Raw genomic sequence first — 23,650 nt, 5'->3', positions numbered from 1 at the left:
CGGCCGCCCCGCATGTAGCCGCCTGGGCACCCCTGTCTGACCGTTTCAGCTAATGAAAGGAAAGACACAGCCCACAATGTGGGATTAGGCAAAACAGCAGAACGCCGATTCGCCGAACGCATTGTCCCGAACGAACGAGGTGCCTCACTGTTTGCGCATGTCTTCCACTGATCACTTCCCAATCTGAACGGTACGGCACCAAAAGCAGGCTCAAGGCCACTGAGTTCCACTCAACTCGGGAATGGAAACGCCGACTGAGAACGCCGATGTGGATGACAAGGACGGATCCATAACGCCGATAAGGCTGATTCTAAGTCAAAGTGAGTAGCATACACCCACCACTCTTGTCTTTTAGGCTTGTGATGCCCGATTGGATCGTCAATGTTCCGATGCAGGTCTTATGCTATGCTCAAGCGGAAAACTCATGTTTCACACAAACATGAGTAAATCTATGCAGGTACCACTGGCTAGATCCGGTATATACAATGTGATTCAGGGATAGTTACCCCACAATATACATACGGTACGTTACGCCAACTTCCCGTGGCCGTACCAAGCTGCGTTACTAATGCACCAACAACACCCTTGACACCTTTTAGACAAGATCCTCGGTGTTCCACTTGATGCTCTGCTCCAACCCTGTCCACCCGTCCTTGCCCATCTTTCGTAGCAGATCCTCCGCCCGCTGACGAGGAACAATCTCGCTCAGATCCTCCCCGGCTTGGAAGGGCGAGGCAAAGCTGCGGGTCGGGTACAGCCGGCGAAACACGTCCAGGATCCGATCTCCGTTTATGGGCTCGGCGAACGCAAAGATACGTTCTGATTGAACCTCTGGGAGGATCGCGGCCGCCACATGCAGGAGGGCGTCATCCTGGACGTCGACATAGTACTCTGTCACCTTGATGTATTAGTGGCCCGTCTCTCTCTCACACCCCAAGCGATGATAGACATACGAGGTGGGACACTGGCCTGATAGCCGTTGGTGTCTCCGTTGAAGAGACTCACAACAATGCCCGAAGTGGATGGGTGGCCTTGGTTGGCGGGGTCGAGACTAGCGCCGAAGTTGAGATTCGGCACGACTGTATTCAGGGTGAAACCCGGTTGCTTCTCCTCCATGAACTTCCAGGCCTCCTTTTCCGACAAGGTCTTGCTGGCTGCATACACAGGCAGCGCGTGCTCGGGTCCATAGGGCGGTGGGTCGCGATAAGCCTGCTCCACCGCCTCGTCGTTCCACGTATCGGTGGTGACCTTGAAGGGGTTGTTGGGCTTTGGAATCAAGGCCGCGGTCGAAGAGGACGTGAGCACGAAGCGCTTGACGCTTGGCTCCCGTGCCGCGGATTCCAGAGCGTTCCGCGTCCCCGCCACGGTTCCCGGTATCACGTGGTCGGGGTTGGGGTCCATGGTGAAGATGGATGCGGTGTGGACAACGGCTGAGACGCCCTTGACTACTTGCGCGAAGGCGTTTGGCTCTGCCATGTCTGGTACAGCCATCAATTCGAAGTTACCCGGGCCGTACTTTTTGTCGAACGAGTTGCTGATCCAAGCATTCTTCTCTGGGCTTCGCGTGGTACCGCGGACCTTGTAGCCGTGTTTGAGGAACTGGTCGGCGATGTGAGATCCAATAAAGCCCGCGGCGCCCGTGACGAGCACAGTTGAGCCTTTAGGAACAGCAAACTGATCGGTTGGCGACGACGACATGGCGACAATGCTTGTCTGGCTGCGGGATCAAGACTGACTCAAACAGTAGATGTAGATATTTGTAACTGCGGAGGGACTTGTGGGAGGGGGAAAAAAAGTAGTAATGCTAAGATATGTAAAGTGAAATTGTACTTTGATGTTAACTGAGGGGAGGTGCATTACGTGCTTACATGAAGCGCCGTCAACTCGTTTCAAAGGAGGGGAGGACCGGTAATGGTCCGTGTCAGACATTGACTAGGCACGAATGGTCTTTTATATACTTCACAGCGGAGTGCAAATACTTTCGCTATCACACATCCGCGTGTGGTGTACGAAAATGTAATCAGTGTAGAGATCATTCGCTCAAGCAGTGTATAGAAGAATGCCCAGTCTCAGCTGAAAGGCACGAAAGAGGTTGTCACCAAAATGGCAGTCCTGTTATGACCTTATCTCCACACCCGTCAAATTACCCCGGTAAAATCACAATGAGATTTCCACTTGACTAACCCTAACTACTCGGACGATTTGTACATTGAACAATTAACTACTGTGAGAATCTCTGATATACTCGGGGTACGACCGCTCATACCTGGATAGGAAAGCAAGCGTTGGATTAGCAGGGCCACAGTATTACTTGGTAAGCCATCAACTTACCCTAGAATACTCTCCGCATACCAGGCAATCCCGCGGTGTGCCCAAAAGAGCATCGGCGTCGGCATCCAGTTGAGGAAAGGCGGGCACAGCAGCGAAGACGCGTTTTCGGTGAACAGAATGATCTGGAGAACCGACGGCTGCAGGCCGGCCTTGAGGCAATCATTGACGTAGCCCGACAAGTTGCGCAGGAAGTTGACGTCCAGAATGTGCTCTTTCTTACTGGTACAGGGATCCAGCCAGATGGAGAAGACAAGGTCCTCGGTGCCTGTTTTGTGAGCCCAGAATCGATGCCTGTATCAAAAGTCAAACGTCGGTCTCTCCGGTCAGTCACTTGGTGGCTTTTGTTTCCCCAGCCAGGAGACAGGCTAATGCAAAAACTCACCGTGTGCCACGGGGGATAGGGAAGACTCCGTCGTCCTTGGTGATGGCGTATTCCACACCGTTCTTAACGACGCCCAAGACACCCTGCTCGACTTTGAAGAACTCGTCTTGCAAACGATGTATATGTCTGCCATCCCAGTTAGGCATTAAACCATTTGGTGTCCATTGGCTAAGATGGGGGCTCGCCTGTTCTTTTACCTACAGTGGGGGTCCAGATAGTCCGGCTCGGACGAAGTAGTTTTCCATGTGATGCGTCTCTCGGATGTACCAGAGCCCGTCTGGTTTGGAGAGCGGCTCGTACAGGGCTGCATCTCCGAGGTGAGACCACGACGGCTTGTCGTTGTTCTTGGTCCGTTGCGGCGGTCGTGGCGATAGCCACCGTTGGAATGCGGTCGCCATATTCGGAGATAAAGTCAAAAAGAACCTGGGTAGGAGAACACGATTGTGCAATGACTTGGAGTAGTCGCCGGCCGATGCACCCGACGGGCAAGAGCTAAAGAATTGCGACGTCATCAAGTATTTATAAATCTTTGTAGTATCGATTCAGGTGGTGTCTAGTGAGGTTGCGCTTTGTCGCTTGTCGGCGATTGGCACCCATCCCATGGACAACTTCGGCCATCTGCATACCGGCTGGCAGGGGTCTGGCTTGCATTGTATGTAGCAGAAACCACATGCAAACAAGGGATGAAAAGTCTACTGTACATACGCCGTACGCATCCTGGATCTTTGGCTGCATGCACCTTCCCCATCTTCTGTCAAATTGGAGAAATTAGGTAGGTACGTTCAGGGTCGGGGCCTGTACCCCGCTAGGGCACTGTATCTGAACCTAGGTACCTATCTGATTTCCGCTTGGGGGCACTCGGGGCAGCGGTATCTTTTAGATATACCCTTCGACTCTAGCTTCATATGGTCTCATGTCGGAGTTGACTCTGCCGTGCTCGTCAATTCTTCATATCGCACCAGCGATCAGAGGGGGAGGAATTTAAACACTCGGTGCTATTTCCCCAGGGGTCGTAGCAATCATTGCAAACCCAACTACCACCAATTTGTCGCCATGGCGAATACAGGTAGTACCTCACGGCCAGTCTTCACCATCCTAGTTGTGGGCTGCGGTCTCAGTGGCCTAGCGTCCGCCCTGGCTCTTGCTCAAGCCGGACACCGCGTAACCGTGTTTGAGCGCAGCCCGAAGCTGCAAGAGGTTACTACTTTGTCACTTTTATTTTCTCCCACAGATAAAACTAGAACGCAGTTCATCCCCTTGCTGACTCTGAGACTATTTTGGACAGATCGGTGCCGGGATACAGCTGTCCCCGAACGCCACTCGTTTGCTTCAGCATTGGGGCGTCTTTGACGAGGTGCTTCGGTATGCTGATCAACCCGAGGACGGGACTTTCCGCTCCTACCGGGGAGAACTGCTCTCGCATTCCCCGCCAGTGTCTCATCCGAACCTGGTGAGCAAATCCCCGTATCTGGTCGTCCATCGCGCCGACCTCCTGAGGGCCTTGCTATCGGGGACGAGCAAGCATGCCACCATAGAGATCAAACTTGGCAGCGAGGTTGCAGAAGTTGACTTCAACAAACCATCCCTCCGTCTCTCCACTGGAGAGGTCTACGAAGCGGACCTCATACTCGGCGCCGATGGGGAGAGGTCTCGTTGCCGGGCTGGCCTGTTGGGCCGTGAGGACCCTCCTTATTGCCCGGGCGACGTGGTCTACCGCGTCTCCGTCCCCACCAAGGCCATAGCCCCGGGTCACTCGGCCTGGGACCTGACGAGACGCTCCAGTGTCAACTTTTGGATGGGCCCGCGCGGGCACGTGGTCACGTATCCCATCCAGCAGGACATGCTCAATGTCGTTCTGATATATGCCGAAGGGCCAAGTACCACGAAGGCCATGTATGGGCCGCAACGCGCTACGATAGACGAGTTCAGGAGCAGGGTCTCGGGCTGGGATCCGGTGCTTCACGACCTGATAGACATGGAAGGGTCCGTCTGTACAAAGTGGAACCTGTTTCAAATCCGTGAGCAGAGCCAATGGCACCACGAGAGCGGTCGATTTGTGCTCATTGGCGATGCTGCTCATGCAATCTTGCCATGCCTGTGAGTTTCGGAATGGATTCTCATGCAATTTCTCTCCTTGCCTAACCCTCCGTGACTGGTTGGCTAATAGTCTAACCCAATCTTCTTCAGAGCTCAAGGTGCGGCACAGGCATTCGAGGACGCAGGCGTCCTTGGTGCCATATTCGACCAGTTGGTGGCACGGGAGCAGATTCCAGATGCCGTCAAGGTATTCGAGGATGTGCGTAGACCACGAGCCTCAGACGTCAGACAGGGTTCACTAGACCAGAAGGCCATGTTTGCTCTTGCTGATGGTGCAGAGCAAGAGAAACGGGATGCAATGCTCCGCGCAGGCGAAGACTATCCATTGTTTGAATGGCTTTGGGGTTATGATGCCATTGAAGGGGGGCGAGAAGCGTGGAAGAGATTCTTAAACGAGAAGAGTATTGAGAATGGTGCCTACGTTCCCTAGTTGTAACTACTAGTAAGAACAAGAAACAAGAGAGTATGCACACACCGTAGATCAAGTAGAGCACTTTTCGAAGATGATAGATCTTCTGTGATGTATTCTTTGAGGATGTTTACGTCGCCATGTCCCTGATTAGCCTATTCGGTTGCTTTGCTTGTTTGCGGCCCTTTTTCCTTTTCTTGCGGCTATTACAAGGGCGTACGTGATCTGAACCATACAGCTCGCCGTTGCTCGTTTTCCAAAGCCTAAGAGATCACTTCCTCCAACGAGTCGTGGATTGGGTAAATCCCACTGGTCCACATGGATTTCCTCAAGGGGGGGTCCAAGGCTCATCCATTGGTCACATCTTCTGACTGCCATTTCCGGTAGTTGCTAGCAGCTTCCTCCATGTCATGTTCGGCCTTCGCCTGCATAAGATGGGTAGTAATACCGAATTACCTAGGTAGTGATATGCTGTAAGTTTGTGGGCTGCAGTCACCTACCTTAGGCCCAGTACTAGCCCCCCCCCTCACCCCTCCACATTCGTCCGCTTGTACTACTTCTTTTCTCTCTCGATGCCCTGAATAGAATCGTGTGATTCGTGATCACGTTCGATATTCCATCTTCACCTCTTCTGGCCAGCCACCATGTACACCATCGACAGCACCTATCACCCCCCGTATGTGGGCCTTTTTCTCCTCATTTTCAGTTGCTGTGTATACGCGGTCATCCAAGTCTTGAAACCTGTCGACTTGAAACGCTCGAGCGGGAAAAGGAGATGGTCTATGCCACCGGGGCCACCAGGAGCTCCGGTCCTGGGAAACTTGCCACATATGATGAAAGCGCGCCGCGGAGGAGCCCTGTCGTTTAACAAATGGGTGAGTATTGTCCTGCCCCATGGATCCAACATGTGAAGCCGTCACAGTAAGCTGAAAAACAATCCGGTTTAGCTTGCCTCCCTGATACCATATGGCGAAATGGTGACATTGCACATGGGCTCCAAGACATGGATCGTGCTCAACTCGGACCGCGTCGTCTCGGAACTCATTGCCAAGCGCGGTAGGATCACCAACGAAAGACCGCATATGCCCATCGCGAGCGATCTCGTCAGCAATGGAAAGCGCACGGTGATCCGTCAGGAAGAAGAATGGCGGGAGGGGCGCCGAGTGATGCATCATTTGCTCAGCGGCTCGAATCTCAAGGTCTATGCCGGCATGCAGGAGCTCGAGAGCGTCGACATGCTGCGCCGGTACCTTCGGGAGCCCAAGCTGTGGTATTCTCACCACTTCCGCTATGCGACCTCGGTGCTCTACAGGATCGTGATGGGCTACCCCCTGCACAAGAGCAAGGCGGAGCTCGACGCCTACCAGAGGGTGACGATCGAATTCGTGTCGTCCATCAACCAGAGCTACGTGGACTTTTTCCCTTCTTTCAGCAAGCTCCCCCATGTGCTGCAGCCGTGGCGAAGCTACTGGATGCAGATGGGCGCGTTTCACCGCCGTGTCTTCCAACAATGGTGGCAGCCCATTAGCGCCGCCGTGCGCGACGGCTCGGCGCCTCCGTCCTTCGTTCGCGACGTCCTGCTCCATCCAGACATGAGGTACGCTGGAGACGATGAAGAGGCCATGTACCTGGCGACCTCTGTCATGGCAGCCGGTGGCGACAACACGCGCATGACCATGAATGTGTTCATCATGGCCATGGTCGCGAACCCTGAAGCGCAGGCACGGGCACGTGCAGAAGTCGATCGAGTATGCACGAAGGGCGACTCGCTCAGGCTTCCTCGCATGTCGGACATGTCCGAAATGCCCTACGTGGCGGCCATGATCAAAGAGGTTCTACGTTGGCGGCCCACCGTCCCTCTCGTTCCCCCACATCAACTCACCGAGAACCTGGAGTTTGACGGGAATTTCATCCCGGCTGGCACATGCCTCCTGATCAACTCCATTGCGCTCTCCAAGGAGTTCGAGGATGCAAACAAGTTCAAGCCGGAGAGATGGATTCAAGGACCGCCAGGGTCGGGCAAGACAATACCGAATTTCTGGGGATTCGGGGGCGGGCGTCGAGTCTGCGTCGGCTCCAAGGTGGCAGAGCAAGCTCTGTTCATCATCTTTGCCCGCTTACTCTACTGCTTCGAGTTGATTCCGGTGAGTACTTAGTTCACAAAATCACGATTCCATTTCTTTTATGCTCTGGTCTTAAGTACCATAAAATGAGACGGTTTACTGATAAAGCGAGACGGGATCTAGGATGGGCCTATCGACGACGAGAAACTCAATCACCAGAGTCTGGACGAGCCATTTCCCGTCGGGGCCACTGTACGCAGTGCTGGCCATGCGGCACTGATTGAGGGCGAGGCCGCAAAATACGAGGCTTCCTTCTCTACATTCGCTACAAAGTAGTAGGCCTCAGTCATTCGTGTCACACGGGAATACAGACCAAGAAGGAGGAGTATGGGGGCATGGAGGAGATGCAGAACTTTGAACCTCAAGCTTTGATCAGCCATATGTGGCTATGATTTTGTCCCAGACATAGCTGTTGGTTCCAAAAGAGCAGAAGTGCCTGATACGAAGGTCCAACCAAGACAAGAGTATATGATACGTAGACAATTCCATCCTTGTTGTGTTGTTAGACATTGGGAAAGCCAAAGCCTGGAGAATCGGCGAAAAGTTTCATTCCTGCCTTTGGTCGTCGTCGTGTACCACGTTGCTGAATCGACTGTTCCCCCCGGCGCGTTGGACCTTGTCTGAAGTTGAAATAGGGTTTACACGGCCCGTCCAGCCGGCGGACGTTGAGTGGGTCCCAGTCAGCCCTGTGGACCGGGAGCCTGAAGGATTCCCGATCTTCTCCACACCGCAAAACGCCGACTCGCCGAACGCCACGATAAGCAAAGCTTGACGAACGGGGGCGAAGCGTGGGGGTGTGGACAGGGATTTGGTCATTTTGGCCCCACAATTGCTTTGTTGCATCTTACTCTCATGTGAGATCTTGGGCCTCACATATTGTCATGCAGGTATTACACAAGCTGCCCAACAAAAAAGAAGTGTCTGATTACGGCTTTTAGCTCTTCACGGCTGTCTACGCAAAGGAAGCACAGCTTACGAGATACAGTACGCTTACTAGAGGGCATCGACGTTGGGACGGCGCAGTTCACGTTGGTCTTCGGCGTGCTGCGTGAAGTCGGCCAGTCAACTCCGAAGGATCTGGGAATTTTTTCGCCTATCTACACGGGTTACTTGTAATCTGTAGGTAGTGAGAACGGGACAGACCAAACAACCCAAGACAAGGCGAGCCTTGCACGAGCAAGGGGAGCCGGCTGATCACCGCAATGGGCTTTTGTGGTCGCCACCTAGGATGTTGCTGGTTCCTAGGGCCCAGGGAGATCCGTCACAGCGACTGGCAGGACACTTGGAAGTGTTCTGGATGAGTGTCGTCGACTGATCAGGCGAGTCAGGACGCTCTGAGGAGTGTGTCGGAGTTGTAGAGTGATCGGGGGGGAGGGTTCAAATGTAAGAAGCCATCATGACATAGGACTTCTAAAAATGCGTCAAAAAGAGAGTAGAATTATCGTCTGTCCTCTGCTGCTCTTCTGCTGCTCGAATTGTTGCCCCCCCCCCCCCCCCCCCCCCCCCCCCCCCCCCTCCAATTGCTTGAGTTCTAGAAAAGAGAGTGGTGTTCTATGATTAAGACACAAGATGGTGTTGTATCCGCCGCTTATTAATACCCTGCGCCCTGACCACTTCTCCAAAAAGGTAATCCCCGCGTCAGTAGGTAGGTACCTAGGTAGGTACGAGAGTTGCTCCTTTGACGAGATGGGCAATCGAGTCAGCCATGTTTACAAATACACAAGCTCAACACATGGCCTGGCGTGATATTAATCACTGTCTCGAACCGGTCAAGAGCCTGGGACTAAAAAAGACATTCCCATTGAGCCATTGGTAATATCCAGCTCTGCGGCGCGGCGTCTTTTTTTCCCCTTCCTCATCATGTCATCCCAAGCACCAAGTTTTACAGACTTGGTCCTCTCCCAGCGATGTGATGTTCCACGGTCAGGTGAAACAACACGGACGATCAGCGGAGCGGACCTCACCATCGCCGATGTGGTGGCAGTTTCGAGGCACCTTGCACCGGTCGAGCTCTCCTCCGCGTCCATCGAGGCCATCGAAGCATGCAGCAAGATCATTCCGCAGAAGATTGCCCAGGGCGAAATCATCTACGGCGTGAACACGGGATTTGGCGGCAGTGCTGATGCAAGGTCCAACGATGTCGAGGCGGTCCAGCAGAGTCTGATCAGCCACCTGACGTGTGGAATTGTCGCGCTCGGCAAGCAAGAGCAGGCTCCCAACAGCAATCGGCATGCGGCTACGCTAAACGCACAATCAGTTAACGGCGATACCCTTTCCCAACTTCCCGACACAAATGGGCATCAGAAACACACGGGGCCTACCACTTGTCTTCCGCTGAACGACCCGTTCGCCGTTACCTGCATGCCGGAGTCCTGGGCGCGGTCGTCCATGCTTATCCGTCTGAACTCGCTGGCCGGCGGTGTGTCGGGCATTCGGGTCGAGATCGCGGAAAGCCTGAGGAGCCTCCTGAACAAAGACATCGTGCCGCTCATCCCCGTGCGTGGGAGCATCTCGGCGTCTGGAGACCTCAGCTCGCTCGCGTGGATCTGTGCCCTGATGCAGGGCAAGACGTCCGCCATGGCCTTCACTGGGCCGAGAGACGTCGAGAGGGCTCGAAAGGTGACGCGGGCAGATGTCGCCCTCGCGGAAGCCAATATCGCGCCCATCACCCTGCACGCCAAGGAGGGTCTTGCCATCGTGAACGGCACGGCCGTGTCTGCCGGCGTCGCGGCTCTCGCTGCTCACGAATCCCTCCAGCTCGCAGCGCTGTCACAGGTGTTGACGGCCATGAGCGTAGAGGCTCTGCGAGGTAGCGATGAAAGTTTCGAGCCGTTCATCGCGCGTGTACGGCCGCACCCGGGGCAAGTCGATAGTGCACGCAACATCAAGGCATTCTTGGCCGGATCACAACTGCTCAACCGCCACGATAGTCGCTCGAAGGCGACGCTGCGACAGGATCGCTACTCGCTCCGAACGGCCAGCCAGTGGCTCGGCCCCGTGCTGGAGGATTTCTGCCTCGCGCATAGCCAGCTGACGATCGAACTCAACTCAGTAACGGACAACCCGCTGATTGACCCGGAGACGCAGCGGGTGTTCCACGGCGGCAACTTCCAAGCGCGCGCCGTCACGTCGGCCGTCGAGAAGCTGCGCCAGGGCTTGCAGAGCATCGGCCGCATGCTCTTCACTCAGTGCACCGAGATGATCAACCCGGCTACGAGCTGGGGTCTGCCGCCGAACCTGTGCTCGGACGACCCCAACGACTCGTTCCTGTTCAAGGGGCTCGACGTCGTGATCGCCGCCTTGACCTCGGAGCTGGGCTTCCTGGCCAATCCCGTCGGGTCGCACGTCCAGACGGCCGAGATGGGCAACCAGGCTCTCAACTCCCTGGCGCTCGTGTCCGCCCGATACACGCTCGAGGCCGTCGACGTGCTGTCCCAGCTGGCGTCGGCGCACCTCCTGGCTCTCTGTCAGGCGCTCGATCTGCGGACGATCGAGATCGAAGGCCGCAAGGCCATCGCGCCTGATGCGACGCCGTACATCGAACAGGCTTCGCAACGCATGTATCGCTTTGTTCGGACGGAGCTGGGCATCCCATTCCTGAGCGAGGCCCAGCTAGCGTCCACCGAGGCCGCGGAGGGCAACGGCTTCGTCACACCAAGCATGGGACTATATGTTACGCGGGTTTACGAGTCGATCCGGTCTGGGCGCTTATACACCATTGTTCTAGACGCGTTTGAGGGCATAGAAAGGGAATTAGACTGTGCTTAGAGCTTAGACGGGGCAGCACACACCCATGCATTCACATGGATGTGATGATTTACAGGGACGATTCACGAAGATTGGAACACTTGGCAACGCAAAGAGCTTACAACAGACCAGACAGCAGATATAAATCCATGAGAACCAATTTCTATTGCTGGTTGATGTATCGCATTTTGGTCAACGGGGTACTTGATCCATGTTGTCTACGATATCAGTCATTTCTGTGAAATGGCAGCATGTGAAATAGCAGCACATGGCGTGAAGGCTTCTTCTGGGAGTCTGGGACGAATTTGGATCCTTAAGATTTGCTCAAATTAGGTTACTACCCTATGGCTGCAGGCATGAACCCAACCTTTTGGTACCATTCAGCTGAGATCCGGTTATGCGATTGCGGCGCAGACCGAGAGAGCGGACACGGATGACCACACCAGGATTTCGATCCCTCAGGATCGGATGACCACACCAGGATTTCGATCCCTCAGGATCGGATGACCCCCAAGCTAAATCTTTTGTTGTGAAGCCGATATATATAAAAGGTCTCATGGGGGCACATGTACGATGGATGAAGACTCGAGTTCAAGTGGCCATCTCATCCAAGACTTCCCCATCCTTTCCTCATTTTGACCCCCGAAGACATCCTTCACCATGAGGTCTCTGGTGATTTCTTCCTTGTGTTTTCTCTCCGGCCTTTCGAGCCTCGTATCTGGTGCTAGCGTCCCCAGGTATTTCGAGAGTCAACCGACCACGCGTCGAAATCTCACCAGCCAGGAGGTCCGGCGGGAGCTCGGCAGCCAGGTCTCCCCGGGCACCTTGATCTATGGACCGGGTGATGCTGAATTCGCCAACCTTACTTCCCGCTGGACCGACTTTTCCAAGCCAGATGTCCGAGTTGTCATCGAACCCGCCGCCGAATCCGATGTCTCCACAATCGTACGTTCCATACCTACTACTAGTACCACCTTACAAGTGTTCTACCCTACTGACAAATGGTGCTAGGTCAAATACTGTAACCACAACAGTATCGACTTCCTAGCCATCGGTGGTGGCCACGGCCTGGCCTACAGTCTCAAAAAGTTCAGTGGCCTCCAGATCAGTATGCGGCAGTTGAACAACATCACCATCCAAGGGAGCGGCAAGTCGGCCTGGTTCGGAGGTGGCACCGTCGTCGGTCCCGTCATCCAGTACCTCTACGATCGAGGCTATGTCACGACCACCGGCGGCTGCGAGTGCGTCGGCATGCTGGGCGCCGGTCTGGGGGGTGGCCACGGTCGGTACGAAGGTCTTTACGGCTTGATCAGTGACAACATCCTGCAGCTCCGCGTCGTCTTGGCCGACGGCTCGGCCATCGTGGTCAGCAAATCGAGCCACAGCGACCTCTTCTGGGCCATGCGAGGGGCCGGGCACAACTTTGGCATCGTCACGAGCTACGAGATGAACATCTTCCCCGTCGGACCGAAAACCTGGCACTGGCACAACTACATCTGGCGCGGCGAGCAGCTGGAGACCGTCTTCGGGGCCCTCAACGCCTTCCACAACAACGGCTCCACCCCGGTCAACATGGCCTTTGAAGCCGGAAACTTCCTCATGGACACCAGCATCACCAGCGAGGAGCCCGTGCTCTACTGGACCTTTGCCTACCGCGGACCCGCCGACGAGGCGGAGAAGCTCCTCGCCCCCTTCAACGCCATCGACGCCGTCTCGAGCACCATGGGCGACGTGCCCTACTCGCAGATCGCCACGGCGCAGGGGACCAGCTGGGACTCGGCCATCTGCCAGCACGGCCTTGTGCACGTCACGTCGTCGGTATTTCTGCAGGTCTTCAACGTGACGACCGAGCGCCAGATCTTTGAAGGCTTCAAGCGGCGCGCCCAGTCCAGCCCGGCGCTCGCGGCCGGATCCAGCATCATGCACGAGGGATACTCGACCGAGGCCGTGGACAAGATCGACCCGGCGAGCTCGGCCTATCCGTTCCGCGGCGACCACCACCTGACCTTGTTCAACGCCGTGGCGCCGAGCCCCGACTACGAGGCCGCGGCTCGCGCCTGGGCCGCCGAGGTGCGCGATCAGTGGATCGCGGGGCAGCCCGGTCGAAAGCTCGATGCCTACGTCAACTACGCCAACGGGATGGAGACGGTGCCGGACTGGTATGGCCACGAGAGCTGGCGCATCGAGAGGCTGAAGAGCCTCAAAGCCAAGTACGACCCTTACAACCGCTTCCGCTACTACAATCCCATCATCGCCGCATAATCACGGGGGGAGGGCAGCAGAATCGGGGGGAATTGCTTAGTATATGATCTTCCCTCTCTTTTCATGTTCATAGCTTTTTTGCGAAAAAGAGGTTCTCAAAGGGTGTTTGGGGTTCCTTTCACAGAGCCCTCGACAAAGTTTTACCATCATAACTTAGTTCTATAACACTTCGTTTCTAGATTATTGTTTCCGTCAACTGCTTTTAATAGTTAACTGCTGTAGATAGCATCTTTTCCTTAGTACTAGTAAAGACGTATGCCGTTCTTATATCATCATCCCGCCAGAGATTCAGTCAGGAAGGTGCATCAGATAAGCCGCTCCTGCAAGACATCGTGAAGTTTATATAGAATAGCAAACTGCAATTACAGCAACAAAAATATACCTGTTCAGTCACAGAGGGCAAATGTTGAATGGTTTGCATGTGACAGAGTCAAGACGGGGAGAGCACACAAATTTGACGCTGAGAAGCATCGTGGGCCAGGGAGAATACCTTTTGTATTCTAAGTCCTGTCTATTCTACTCGTGTACTACTACATTCAAACCTTGCTATCAAACCCCCTCCCTAGGTCTTTTTCCCCAAATCACCTTCTTGACACCACGCTTGAACTGCGCAATGCCGTACTCCGACTCCGACCCGGGTGCCAACATGGCATCAAAGACCTCACCGGCCAGTTTATCCAGGTGCGCCTCGTCGCCGCCGATCGCCGCTTCTCGAGCCAGCGTCTTGGTCAACGCAGCCGCCTGCGGTGCCGCGTAGCGCATCTCGTCTAGGAAACCCTGCAGGACCTTTTCCACCGAAGCCATGTCCGAGGCGACGGCGTGGATGATGCCGGCGTCGTGGAGGGTCTGGGTCTCGATGCGTCGACCGGTCACCATGGCCATGCGCGCGAGGCTCACCCCCCACTCGCGGATCAGGTACTTGGAGATGGTGGCGGGACACAGGCCCAGCCTCACCTCGCTCAGGCAGAAGGAGGCGGTGCTGAGCGCGATGCGGACGTCGCAGACCATGGCAAGACCGACCCCGCCGCCGAACGCGGGACCGTTGACCACGGCGATGGTGGGCTTGGGGCAGGCGTCGATGGTGGCGAAGAAGTCGTGGAGGACCGCGTATCGGTCTGCCACGGAGGCGAAGAGGTCCTCCTCCTTCAGATCCATCCCCGTGCAGAAGAAGCGGCCGCGGCCCGTGACGACGATGCGGTGCACGGCGTCGTCGGCGGACAGCTCTCGGAACTGCTCGGTCAGGTCTCTCATCGTGGCCATGGTCAGCGAGTTGCCGTGGTGATGGGGCCCGTCGTCGAGGCAGATTCGAACCGTGCTCTCGTGCTGCGCAACCTCGTATGCCTCGTGTCTCTGCACTATGGTCCACGGCGACGGCGCTGGCGGTTGTGCCGCCGTGTCTTGATCTACTACTATGTGTCCACCATCTGGCCTGTGACTCGACTTGTCATAGTAGTAGTAGTCGAGGAGGAACGACTCGAGCCATGATAGGGATGCTGGCAGCAGTCGGCTCGTGGCGGATATCATGATTGCAGAGGCCTTGGGGGTCAAACCTTCACTAGGGCATGTTATGATTGCGTGTTTCCGACTAGTGCTAAAAGCTGGCTCCTTTTTCTAAGAACCCAGCATCATTCTTCCATTTGGTCGTCGTTGGTTTCGCAAACAGTAATCGCTGCGGGGGCGCGTTTTGCAAACAGTCGTAACTGATGTCTGTCTATGGGGCATGCATCTTGGTGTTTCGGCACTCGACTCTGTCTTGAACCACCCCCACTGCTATCAGCTTTCCAAAATGTATCAGGTGGTAGATTTCGCCGAACGGCCCAAAAATTCTGTAGCCAATCGTGTTCTGAAGAATCCTGCCCCAGTCGGTGTTCATAATTTTGTCCAGTCGGTGTTTTCACTCCTGATCTATTCACTTGGGGCCATGGGGGGGCTGAGGTGAGCCCAGACTCTGATCTGGTAAAACGCCGCCCAGCTCGGACCTGGGGGCGCTTTCCCCGCTATAATTAGTGAAAAATAGCGGGGGGCGTGAGCACACTGATAAAGCCTAATGGGGAAAAAGGGGGCTACATCTCGTCCGTTTCATTGGTTCTAGGAACTGTTGCAGTCGTTGGCCACTCACTGATCACACATTCAATGGCAGACTTCTTCGGTTCCAGCGCTCCCTTTGCAGAACCTCTCTGGTATTCACGGGTGGGCAATCCCAACTATAACGACTCACACAGACGACTCCGCGATGAGATTCGACGCTATGTCGATACAGAGATTGAGCCGTTTTGCTCGGAATGGGAAGCCAATGGAGCCGTTCCGCAACAGGTGCTCAGTCGTCACTCGGCCTTGGGCTACACGGCACTCCTGATCAATCCATCCGAGACGCGGGAATACCTGGGAGAGATCAAACTCCCCGGGCAGGTATCTCCGGAGGAATGGGACGGCTTTCACGATCTCATAGCCATCGATGAGATGGCCCGTTGTGGCTCTCTCGGGGTGTTATGGGCCCTCGGCTGCGGCAACGCCATCGGATGCCCTCCCATCATCCACTTTGGCACTGCGGAACAAAAGACCAGATGGCTGCCTCGTGTCATTCGGGGTGACATCAGGTTCTGCCTGGGAATCACAGAACCCGAAGGTGAGCGCTACACAAAGCCTCTCCCCTGGATTTCAGTGAAGAGTCTTTGAGACGTGGGCAGAATCTGACCATTGAGTTCAATGTATTTACTACACTATAGCCGGATCCGATGTTGCCAATGTCTCGACCACAGCAGAGAGGCGCGATGGTGTGTTTGTGGTGAGCGGCACCAAACAGTGGGTGACGAACGGGCTCACCGCCGACTACTGTACGGCCGCCGTGCGGACAGGCGGCCAGGGCAAAAGTGGCATTTCCATTTTGGTCATTCCTCTGCACGCGGAAGGGGTCACTCGGACGCCCATTCAAAACTCTGGCGTTGCTTCGAGCGGTATGTTCTCCCCCATGTATCACCCCAGGGGCACCAAGAACTGACCCAATGATGCCATAGGATGCGCGTCACTTGTGTTTAACAACGTCGAGGTCCCCGCTGCGAATCTGATCGGCGCAGAGAATGAAGGCTTCAAGCTAATCATGCTCAGTGAGTAATCCCCCCTCACGTTCGTCACGACGGTCAAAACGCTAATGAACAACGTGCTCTAACCCCAGGCTTCAATCACGAACGCCTCTGGATCGCGGGCAACTGCCTACGCCTAGCTCGCGTCTGTCTCGAAGATGCCTACCAACACGCGCTCTCGAGACGAACCTTTGGCAGGCCGCTGATCGACCGGCAGGTGATACGGCTCAAGATTGCGAATGTGGGGATGCAGATCGTGGCCGCCTATGCCCTGCTCGAGTCCCTCGTGCAGGTCCGAGACAGCAACTTCAAGAGAGCTGCGCAGTCGGATGAGGTCCTCGGGACCAACATCGGTGGGCTGTGCGCCCTGGCCAAGGTCAATGCTGCGAGAGCCACGGAGCTTGCGGTGCGCGAGAGCCAGCAGATCATGGGGGCGTTGGGCTATACCCGGGGTAGCGGTCCTGGTTCCCGTGTGGAGAGGATCAGCAGGGATGTGCGTGTGCTCGTGATCGGTGGTGGCAGTGAGGAGGTCCTTTGTGAGATGGCAGTCATGCAGGAAAGAAAGGATCTTGTCAAACTGCAGCAGCTCAGTTGATGGTTCTACTACCTCTGGATTGGTTGGAACAGCGATGAATATTACCATGCCCATAGACAGCTTTCCATTCAGCTCAGTCTTTCCGGCACCATTTGGAACCGTATATGTGATGGTTTCTGTCCTTCTCAAGCCCCCCCACCCCCCGGTTTGGAGTGTGCGGAAAAGTCATTCTGCTGACCAAGTATCTTACCTGTTATGAAAGGGTTCAATCATTGGTACCTTGGCCCAATTCGGCGAGTTCGGCGTTTCACGCGCTGTCTTAGTGCTGTGTAGTCCGACCTGTTAACACTCCAAAACATGAATGCATTATTAATTGTGTGTGCATTGGGCTCCATCACCCTGAAGTGAAGTTCAAAATCGCCCATCTACAACCAGACTTACTGCCCCAGTTTGCCTGCCTCATAGTACTTTGGCAGTATCACCGACCTATACAGCGTTTCTTTTTCCCGTCACGTCAGGAAATATGTTGGGTACCATCCTCTTTTCTTGTGCCATCGCCGCCCTTCTCTGGGTCGTGTTGATTCCCTTTCGCACCGGCTTGTGGCATGTTCCTGGGCCGTTTTGGCGTCGCTATACAGGTAAGTACCCTTACTTTACTTTTTGCATGTGTAACATACCTCCCCCTTTCTTCTTCTCGACTGTATACTGAAAATCCTAACCGATGCGAACAAAGATATCTTTCAGGTCTTGGATGCATACAATGGCATCACGTGTCAGGTCATCCAACGCCTACACAAAGAGTATGGCCCTGTGGTGGCGGTTGGCCCACGGACGGTCATGTTCTCTGATCCTGCCATGATTGATGTTGTATATGCCACTCGTTCGCCCTTTCCCAAGGTATATCCAGGCTCCTGAAAATCCGCTTGACTGTGTTGGGCTTTCATTGACCTGTCTCACCCCTTATAGAGTTACCACTGGCAACCGTTGCGGACGGAGCTAAAGGGAGTTCACTACCCCAGTCTCATCGCCAGCGAGGACACACAAACTCACTCGTCTCTCAAGAGACCCATTGCCGGGGTGTATGCCATGTCCAACGTCACCAAGTCGGAGGGCTTCATCAATGATTGCATACGCCAGCTTGTCCAGAAGCTCGACCAGGACTTTAGAGCCACCAAGGAGACGGTACCTGTTTTTCAGTGGATGCACTTCTGTAAGCAAGACAGTTCTATGGAGCCACGTTGAGAACCAAGTCACTGAGTATGGTCCTCCCAGTTGCCTACGATACCATCATGAAATTGACCGTGTCGGCCGATTTCGGTCTCATCCAAGGCGAAGCGGATCAAGTCGCCATGTTCAAGGGTGTGGACGCAGCTCAGACATACAAAGCCATGGTATGTTTTTTCTTTTTCACATGAATGCCCGTTCGGAATCTACCTACTCGCCCGCAAGATGTACTAATTTCCAATGAAGGCTGCGAGTATGCCTTGGGTTCACAACCTGCTCAAAGAAACCCCGGTGACGAGCGTGTTTCAGAAGCGGATGGGATCCTTCCCGGCTCGGGCTCGTGAACTCATCCAGGCGAGGAAGGCCCAAAAAATGAAAACAACCGGCGACAGGGAAGACTTGCTTTCACAGATCATGGAGACCAGGGAGAAACACCCTCAGGTCGTCAATGATCTGGTCATGCACGGGTACGCCACGACACCACTCCTGGCCGGGGCCGACACCGTGACCATCGGCTTGACATCGATCATTTACTTTGTGGGGAAGCACCCCAGAGTGGCGGCTCGGCTACAGGAGGAGCTGGATTCGTGCGGTTTGGAGATGCCACCCTCGTGGGCTGCCGTTCAGAGCTTGTCGTATCTCGACGCCGTCATCCGAGAATCGTTCCGCTGCCATCCCATCGGCGCCATGTTGTCACGACGGGCTGTTCCAGAAGGTCCTGGCCTCACTCTCAAGAACGGTCACACTCTACCACCGGGAACGGCTGTCGCTGTCTCGGGATGGGCCACACACTTCAACCAAGACGTCTATGGTAGCGACGCGGCAGATTTCAGGCCGGAACGCTGGTTGCAAGGTGCCGAGGAGAGTCGGGAGGACTACGCCGAACGCATCCGCCGGATGAACAAGGCAGACCTGACCTGGGGCCACGGTGACCGAGCTTGCATGGGCAAGAACATTGCCAGATGCGAAATGTACAAGCTGATGGCTACCTTGTATTCTACCTTTGACGTAAGTTTGAACCTCCCCTCCCCTTGGAAACCAAGAAGCAAGAGAACTGAGATGCTCACGCAAAGATCCAACTTGTCGATCCCACAAAGACTTGGAAGATCAAGGAGACCGTACTGGCGAAGCAAGTTGGTGTGGAAGCCAAGATTACGCTTAGACCTGGTGTAAAGGTTACAGGAGGGGTGCTCACGTAGAAGTCTGAGGTCAAATTTGTAGTAGTAGAGTACTAAAGTACTAATTTACAACAAAACCACGCACTTCTCTCCCGCGAACTGGCCATTCTTCACCATGTCCATCCCCTCCGGCACGCGTTCGAGTCCTCCCTCCAGCGTCCGAACGGGATGAGGTCGCAGTTTGCCGTCGGCGACCAGCCCCTCCGCCAACGTCCACAGCTTCTCCCCGTAGGCACGGAGCTCGTCGCTCGGCGGTCGTCCGTACGGCGCCGGCCAGGTTGAACCGTCACCGAAGATGGAGGGCCCCAGCACCCAGTCGGTCTTGACTGTGCGTCGCGTGGCGGCGACGTGATCTGCGAACGGGTCTAGCGAGACGTATTTGCCGCCGGCGCGACCGAGAGCGGCGTAGCAGAAGGTGGTGGTCTGCACGTTTGTGATGCAGTCTAGTGCGAATCGTAGGTTGTTCTTGGTGTACGCTTTCTAAAACAAGAAAAAAAGAAGGAATTGTGTCAGTTAATCTTCCTCCCTGAATACTTTGACCTTCTACTCCCCCCCCCTTTTTCGTGGCGCATGGGTTTTTTCACTTACAATCTTGGCCGCGCAATCTGGCTGTTTGTAGTCAAAAGTCTCCTCGGCACCGTATGCTTTGACTTGTTCCGCGTTCTTGGGGGAGCAAGTTGCAATAGGTATCATGTTGATCCTAGTAAGACGGTTTAGTTCATGTCGTGATAACCTCCCTTTTTCATGACAGACACTTATCCAGGATATCTTACAGTCTGAGCAATTGCATGACGATTGTCGCCGTCGCCGTGCTCCCTCCATACACCAAAACGTATGCGGGCTTCTCTACCGGGGCGTCGGGTAGAGGCAATCCCAGAAGCTTCAGAGCCATGCCCGCCGTGCTGATCCCTGCGCCAAACGTCGCGCCACTGGCAGTACTGACCGAAGGTGGCAACTTCAACCAGATCCTACCGGCCGAGATGTCGTACTCCCCAAACGACCCGCGCAGTGGCTCGTTGGCGTTCATGGCATGTTGCGCTCCGCAGACTCGATCGCCTATGGCCACGTCGGTGACCAGTCGCCCTCGAGCCACCACGGTCCCTGCGTAATCGGTGCCCAGGATGCCGCCGTCGGTCACAAAGTTGCCGCGCATCTTGGTGTCGCTGGGGTTGATGGCCACGGCCTCCGTTCGAACCAGGAACTGATCATCTCGAAGGGGAGGCAACGGCACATCGTCCCGCACGCGCACTCGGTCTCCAGCAGCTTCTATGATGACGGCGCGATGGGTTGCCGGACCGCTAGCAGTATCACTACTGCCGTTCGATGTCATGATGGAATTGATTCAGTCTGGTAAACACGTTTGTCCTTGACTTCACACCGATGGTTCAGTACTACTATTCCAAGATCTTCTACGCCTCCATCTACCCTAGTAAGTACCTACTTTATTTTTACTTGGAAAGCCGCACTGTCAAGGATCAAAGCGTACCGGTAGGGTCTAACTCCATGGGGAAACGCCTACACACGTCATAGCTCTACCCTACGTCTATTGTATGTTTCGTGTCACTTGAATCACATTGTATATACCGGATCTAGCCAGTGGTACCTGCATAGATTTACTCATGTTTGTGTGAAACATGAGTTTTCCGCTTGAGCATAGCATAAGACCTGCATCGGAACATTGACGATCCAATCGGGCATCACAAGCCTAAAAGACAAGAGTGGTGGGTGTATGCTACTCACTTTGACTTAGAATCAGCCTTATCGGCGTTATGGATCCGTCCTTGTCATCCACATCGGCGTTCTCAGTCGGCGTTTCCATTCCCGAGTTGAGTGGAACTCAGTGGATGCATTGTGCTGACCGGCATGCTACCTTTGGAGACTCGGCAAGCATTTTGTCTCGCTACAGGGGGTCTGCATTAGCGGCGTATGCGCGGCTCGGCCGATCTACTGTAGTAGACACCGCTTGATACGATAGCTTTGGTCGCGCCGGAGCCAGGCACTGGGCTTCGTTTCCTAGAAGTCGTCAAAAAAGCATCCCCTACTCAGGCTTGTCGCCACGCTTGTTGAACCCCTGCTTGTACATGCCCGGTGCAGGTATTTGGTCATCTCCTCCGATCAAAAGAGGGGTCCATGAACGAATACATGGAAGGGTACTTAGTAGTTGATTCTGACCCCAGTCATCCAGACACGTCGTCGCTCGTACCTGTGGTAACTTCGTTATCGACTCGACATGGTCCCGCTTGAGAAGGATCAATTCCATAGCTGTAGATCTGTTCAAGGTTGAAGGTGGGTGATAGGCCTGTATACGTTGCATGTGCGGACGGCAAGTGCGAGGAGGAGTATAACTGGTCAGCCCCACGGCACTCACGTGCGGCGATATATACCCAGTGAACCTTGCCGGGAGGAGTTTCAAGCGGGGAGGGGCCCGTGTTCTCTTCTGCCGTCTTTCTACGCGGGGAGGGACTGCCTTGAATCTTTATTCTGTACCGAAAGTCCGCGAGTGAATGTAACACGGCTCAAAGACACATCTGCCACCAAAAAGCCCACGCAAAGCGTTGTCTAAGTGATCAAAAACTCACAAAAAAACATCAGAATTCCAGCACAGTCATGTCAGTCAAACGGATCATCTCAAATTTGTATTCCCGGCACTCGCTGATACACTGGTTGGTTCTTCATCTAGTCCACGATGTCGAAAAAGCATAGAAAGGTCATCCTCTGCTTTCACGGCACCGGCTCAAAGGGTGCCATTTTCCATGTACAGATGGCGAGGATCTGCTCCCTGCTGGGAAGCGAGTTCGACTTCCTGTTCCTCGATGGTCCCTTGCAGTGTGCTGCCGGACCCGGCGTTCTCCCTCTTTTCGCGAGCCAAGAACCATACTACTGTTGGTTTGCGGGCAGCGGCACGACCATCGACGACAGCATGGCCAAAATTATCGCCTCTGTGGAAGAGTCCATTGATCAGTGGAAGACCGCGAACCCTGATATCGAGGCCGAGTTCGTCGGAGGCATAGGGTTCTCGGAGGGGACTCTGGCGCTGTCCCTTCTCCTGTGGATGCAGCAGCAGGATCTGGTGCCCTCGTTACCACGCCTATCGTTCGCCGTCCTGAGTTGCTGCTTCTTCCCCGCGGAGGCATCGAAGTGGCTTGCTGAGAGGGCCAACGCGCAAGGGGAACCGCAGGCTTGCATCAATGTGCCCACGATTCATGTACATGGCAATCGAGACTTCTGTCTCGGACGAGCACGGAGACTGGTACGGAACAATTACAAGAGCGACTATGCCACGGTGTTGATGACGGAGGCGGCCCATCACCTGCCAACGAAAAGGAATGAGGTGGCCGATGTGGTGGACCATATTCTACGGCTTTCAAAAGCTACTGCCTGTCCGAGCTAGCTCTTCTTGGAATGTGAATACCAGATACCTACATGTATGCAGTAATAGCTAGAAGCATAAACAGACAGAGACGAGTGGATGGCTATCTGTAGGATCGGATGCCTTCGACAGCGTGATAGAATGGAACATGATCATCGACTGCCAAGCCAAGCTTCTCCTCATGAACGGTTCAGCAAAAGCTATCCGGACAGATTACGAATCTTACGCCGAGGAATCTCGTCTCGGCTGTACTGTGGTATGATGGGTAATAAAAACCTCCACACGGGGTATCCACGCTAACTAATCATAGTATCCACACATATTTACACTAAATACACCAAACGACTTGCTAATATCTTGTATGCATACCTTTGGCTGCAACCACTGCTTTGCACCGATCTGGCATCGAGGCCAAGAGCTCCTTCAAGTAGTTGTCCGGTAGTGCCTCCCAAGCCTCCTTGACATACTGGCGCAGCTTATCGTACGAGGGCTTTTCTTCAAGGCCATACCGGTCTTCGATCCAATCCTTCATCCAGTTCCAGCAAGACTCAATGGGGTTCAAGTCTGGTGAGAAGGGTGGCCACTCCATCACAGTAATACCTCGGTCGTAGAGATCTTCCCTAGTCTCCGCAGCTACATGGCCTGGAGCGCCGTCTTGCATCAAGATCAGATCCTCACCAAGCTGTTCCTTGCACAACTGTACCCAGCCGTGAATTACAGGTACAGTATGTGCGCGGTAAGTCTCGGCGTTGATCTTTCCCCAATCCTTTTCCCAGAAGACTCCAGGACCTTTGCCTAAACCAGAGAAGCAGCCCCAGAACATCCAGCCACCCTTGCGTTGATGTTTTTCCACAATGCAAGTAGGATCCCACTCCTCGCCTGAACGCCGGGTTACATACTGCTTCCTATGCG

General features: G+C 54.6%; 11 protein-coding genes across 11 annotated transcripts; 7 read left to right on the top strand and 4 right to left on the bottom strand.

Moving 5' to 3' along the window:
- Nucleotides 1-102: 102 nt before the first annotated feature.
- Nucleotides 103-1,940, bottom strand: B0H65DRAFT_460922 (uncharacterized protein). The gene is made up of 2 exons (XM_062826572.1): nucleotides 954-1,940; nucleotides 103-891 (listed from the first exon to the last, which is right to left on the bottom strand). The coding sequence occupies exons 1-2, from the start codon at nucleotides 1,696-1,698 to the stop codon at nucleotides 596-598; spliced, it is 1,041 nt and encodes a 346-aa protein (XP_062682686.1). The 5' UTR covers nucleotides 1,699-1,940; the 3' UTR covers nucleotides 103-595.
- A 277-nt stretch (nucleotides 1,941-2,217) lies between these two features.
- On the bottom strand, nucleotides 2,218-3,111 carry B0H65DRAFT_547417 (uncharacterized protein; the record flags this gene model as incomplete). Its single annotated transcript, XM_062829517.1, has 4 exons — nucleotides 2,218-2,266; nucleotides 2,332-2,622; nucleotides 2,714-2,839; nucleotides 2,915-3,111. 4 exons carry the CDS (start codon nucleotides 3,109-3,111, stop codon nucleotides 2,218-2,220), a joined length of 663 nt encoding a protein of 220 aa, XP_062682685.1.
- Nucleotides 3,112-3,652: 541 nt separating this feature from the next.
- Nucleotides 3,653-5,240, top strand: B0H65DRAFT_557008 (uncharacterized protein; the record flags this gene model as incomplete). Its single annotated transcript, XM_062830075.1, has 3 exons — nucleotides 3,653-3,910; nucleotides 3,999-4,810; nucleotides 4,901-5,240. Exons 1-3 carry the CDS (start codon nucleotides 3,767-3,769, stop codon nucleotides 5,238-5,240), a joined length of 1,296 nt encoding a protein of 431 aa, XP_062682684.1. The 5' UTR covers nucleotides 3,653-3,766.
- A 479-nt stretch (nucleotides 5,241-5,719) lies between these two features.
- On the top strand, nucleotides 5,720-7,944 carry B0H65DRAFT_490825 (cytochrome P450). The gene is made up of 3 exons (XM_062827737.1): nucleotides 5,720-6,094; nucleotides 6,167-7,363; nucleotides 7,466-7,944. Exons 1-3 carry the CDS (start codon nucleotides 5,864-5,866, stop codon nucleotides 7,616-7,618), a joined length of 1,581 nt encoding a protein of 526 aa, XP_062682683.1. The 5' UTR covers nucleotides 5,720-5,863; the 3' UTR covers nucleotides 7,619-7,944.
- Nucleotides 7,945-9,025: 1,081 nt separating this feature from the next.
- On the top strand, nucleotides 9,026-11,290 carry B0H65DRAFT_490823 (L-Aspartase-like protein). Its single transcript, XM_062827736.1, has one exon. It carries the CDS (start codon nucleotides 9,203-9,205, stop codon nucleotides 11,108-11,110), a length of 1,908 nt encoding a protein of 635 aa, XP_062682682.1. The 5' UTR covers nucleotides 9,026-9,202; the 3' UTR covers nucleotides 11,111-11,290.
- A 398-nt stretch (nucleotides 11,291-11,688) lies between these two features.
- Nucleotides 11,689-13,699, top strand: B0H65DRAFT_490819 (uncharacterized protein). The gene is made up of 2 exons (XM_062827735.1): nucleotides 11,689-12,034; nucleotides 12,101-13,699. Exons 1-2 carry the CDS (start codon nucleotides 11,750-11,752, stop codon nucleotides 13,349-13,351), a joined length of 1,536 nt encoding a protein of 511 aa, XP_062682681.1. The 5' UTR covers nucleotides 11,689-11,749; the 3' UTR covers nucleotides 13,352-13,699.
- A 142-nt stretch (nucleotides 13,700-13,841) lies between these two features.
- Nucleotides 13,842-15,110, bottom strand: B0H65DRAFT_460913 (enoyl-CoA hydratase/isomerase family protein). Its single transcript, XM_062826571.1, has one exon. It carries the CDS (start codon nucleotides 14,873-14,875, stop codon nucleotides 13,901-13,903), a length of 975 nt encoding a protein of 324 aa, XP_062682680.1. The 5' UTR covers nucleotides 14,876-15,110; the 3' UTR covers nucleotides 13,842-13,900.
- A 332-nt stretch (nucleotides 15,111-15,442) lies between these two features.
- B0H65DRAFT_460912 (acyl-CoA dehydrogenase) lies at nucleotides 15,443-17,077 on the top strand. The gene is made up of 4 exons (XM_062826570.1): nucleotides 15,443-15,977; nucleotides 16,078-16,305; nucleotides 16,366-16,455; nucleotides 16,524-17,077. The coding sequence occupies exons 1-4, from the start codon at nucleotides 15,485-15,487 to the stop codon at nucleotides 17,024-17,026; spliced, it is 1,314 nt and encodes a 437-aa protein (XP_062682679.1). The 5' UTR covers nucleotides 15,443-15,484; the 3' UTR covers nucleotides 17,027-17,077.
- Nucleotides 17,078-17,489: 412 nt separating this feature from the next.
- On the top strand, nucleotides 17,490-19,389 carry B0H65DRAFT_557002 (putative cytochrome P450 monooxygenase; the record flags this gene model as incomplete). The annotated part of the gene is made up of 6 exons (XM_062830074.1): nucleotides 17,490-17,604; nucleotides 17,700-17,863; nucleotides 17,933-18,176; nucleotides 18,239-18,357; nucleotides 18,437-19,198; nucleotides 19,264-19,389. 6 exons carry the CDS (start codon nucleotides 17,490-17,492, stop codon nucleotides 19,387-19,389), a joined length of 1,530 nt encoding a protein of 509 aa, XP_062682678.1.
- A 24-nt stretch (nucleotides 19,390-19,413) lies between these two features.
- On the bottom strand, nucleotides 19,414-20,698 carry B0H65DRAFT_521746 (putative enoyl reductase; the record flags this gene model as incomplete). Its single annotated transcript, XM_062828761.1, has 3 exons — nucleotides 19,414-19,848; nucleotides 19,957-20,068; nucleotides 20,142-20,698. The coding sequence occupies 3 exons, from the start codon at nucleotides 20,696-20,698 to the stop codon at nucleotides 19,435-19,437; spliced, it is 1,083 nt and encodes a 360-aa protein (XP_062682677.1). The 3' UTR covers nucleotides 19,414-19,434.
- A 1,090-nt stretch (nucleotides 20,699-21,788) lies between these two features.
- Nucleotides 21,789-22,834, top strand: B0H65DRAFT_460908 (DUF341 domain protein). Its single transcript, XM_062826568.1, has one exon. The coding sequence runs from the start codon at nucleotides 22,055-22,057 to the stop codon at nucleotides 22,757-22,759; it is 705 nt and encodes a 234-aa protein (XP_062682676.1). The 5' UTR covers nucleotides 21,789-22,054; the 3' UTR covers nucleotides 22,760-22,834.
- Nucleotides 22,835-23,650: the final 816 nt, after the last annotated feature.

Source organism: Neurospora tetraspora, assembly GCF_033439725.1.
Source record: "Neurospora tetraspora strain CBS 560.94 chromosome Unknown B0H65scaffold_3, whole genome shotgun sequence".
Lineage (NCBI taxonomy): Eukaryota > Fungi > Ascomycota > Sordariomycetes > Sordariales > Sordariaceae > Neurospora > Neurospora tetraspora.
Note: the sequence above shows the minus strand (reverse complement) of the source record. Positions and strands in the feature narration are given on the sequence as shown.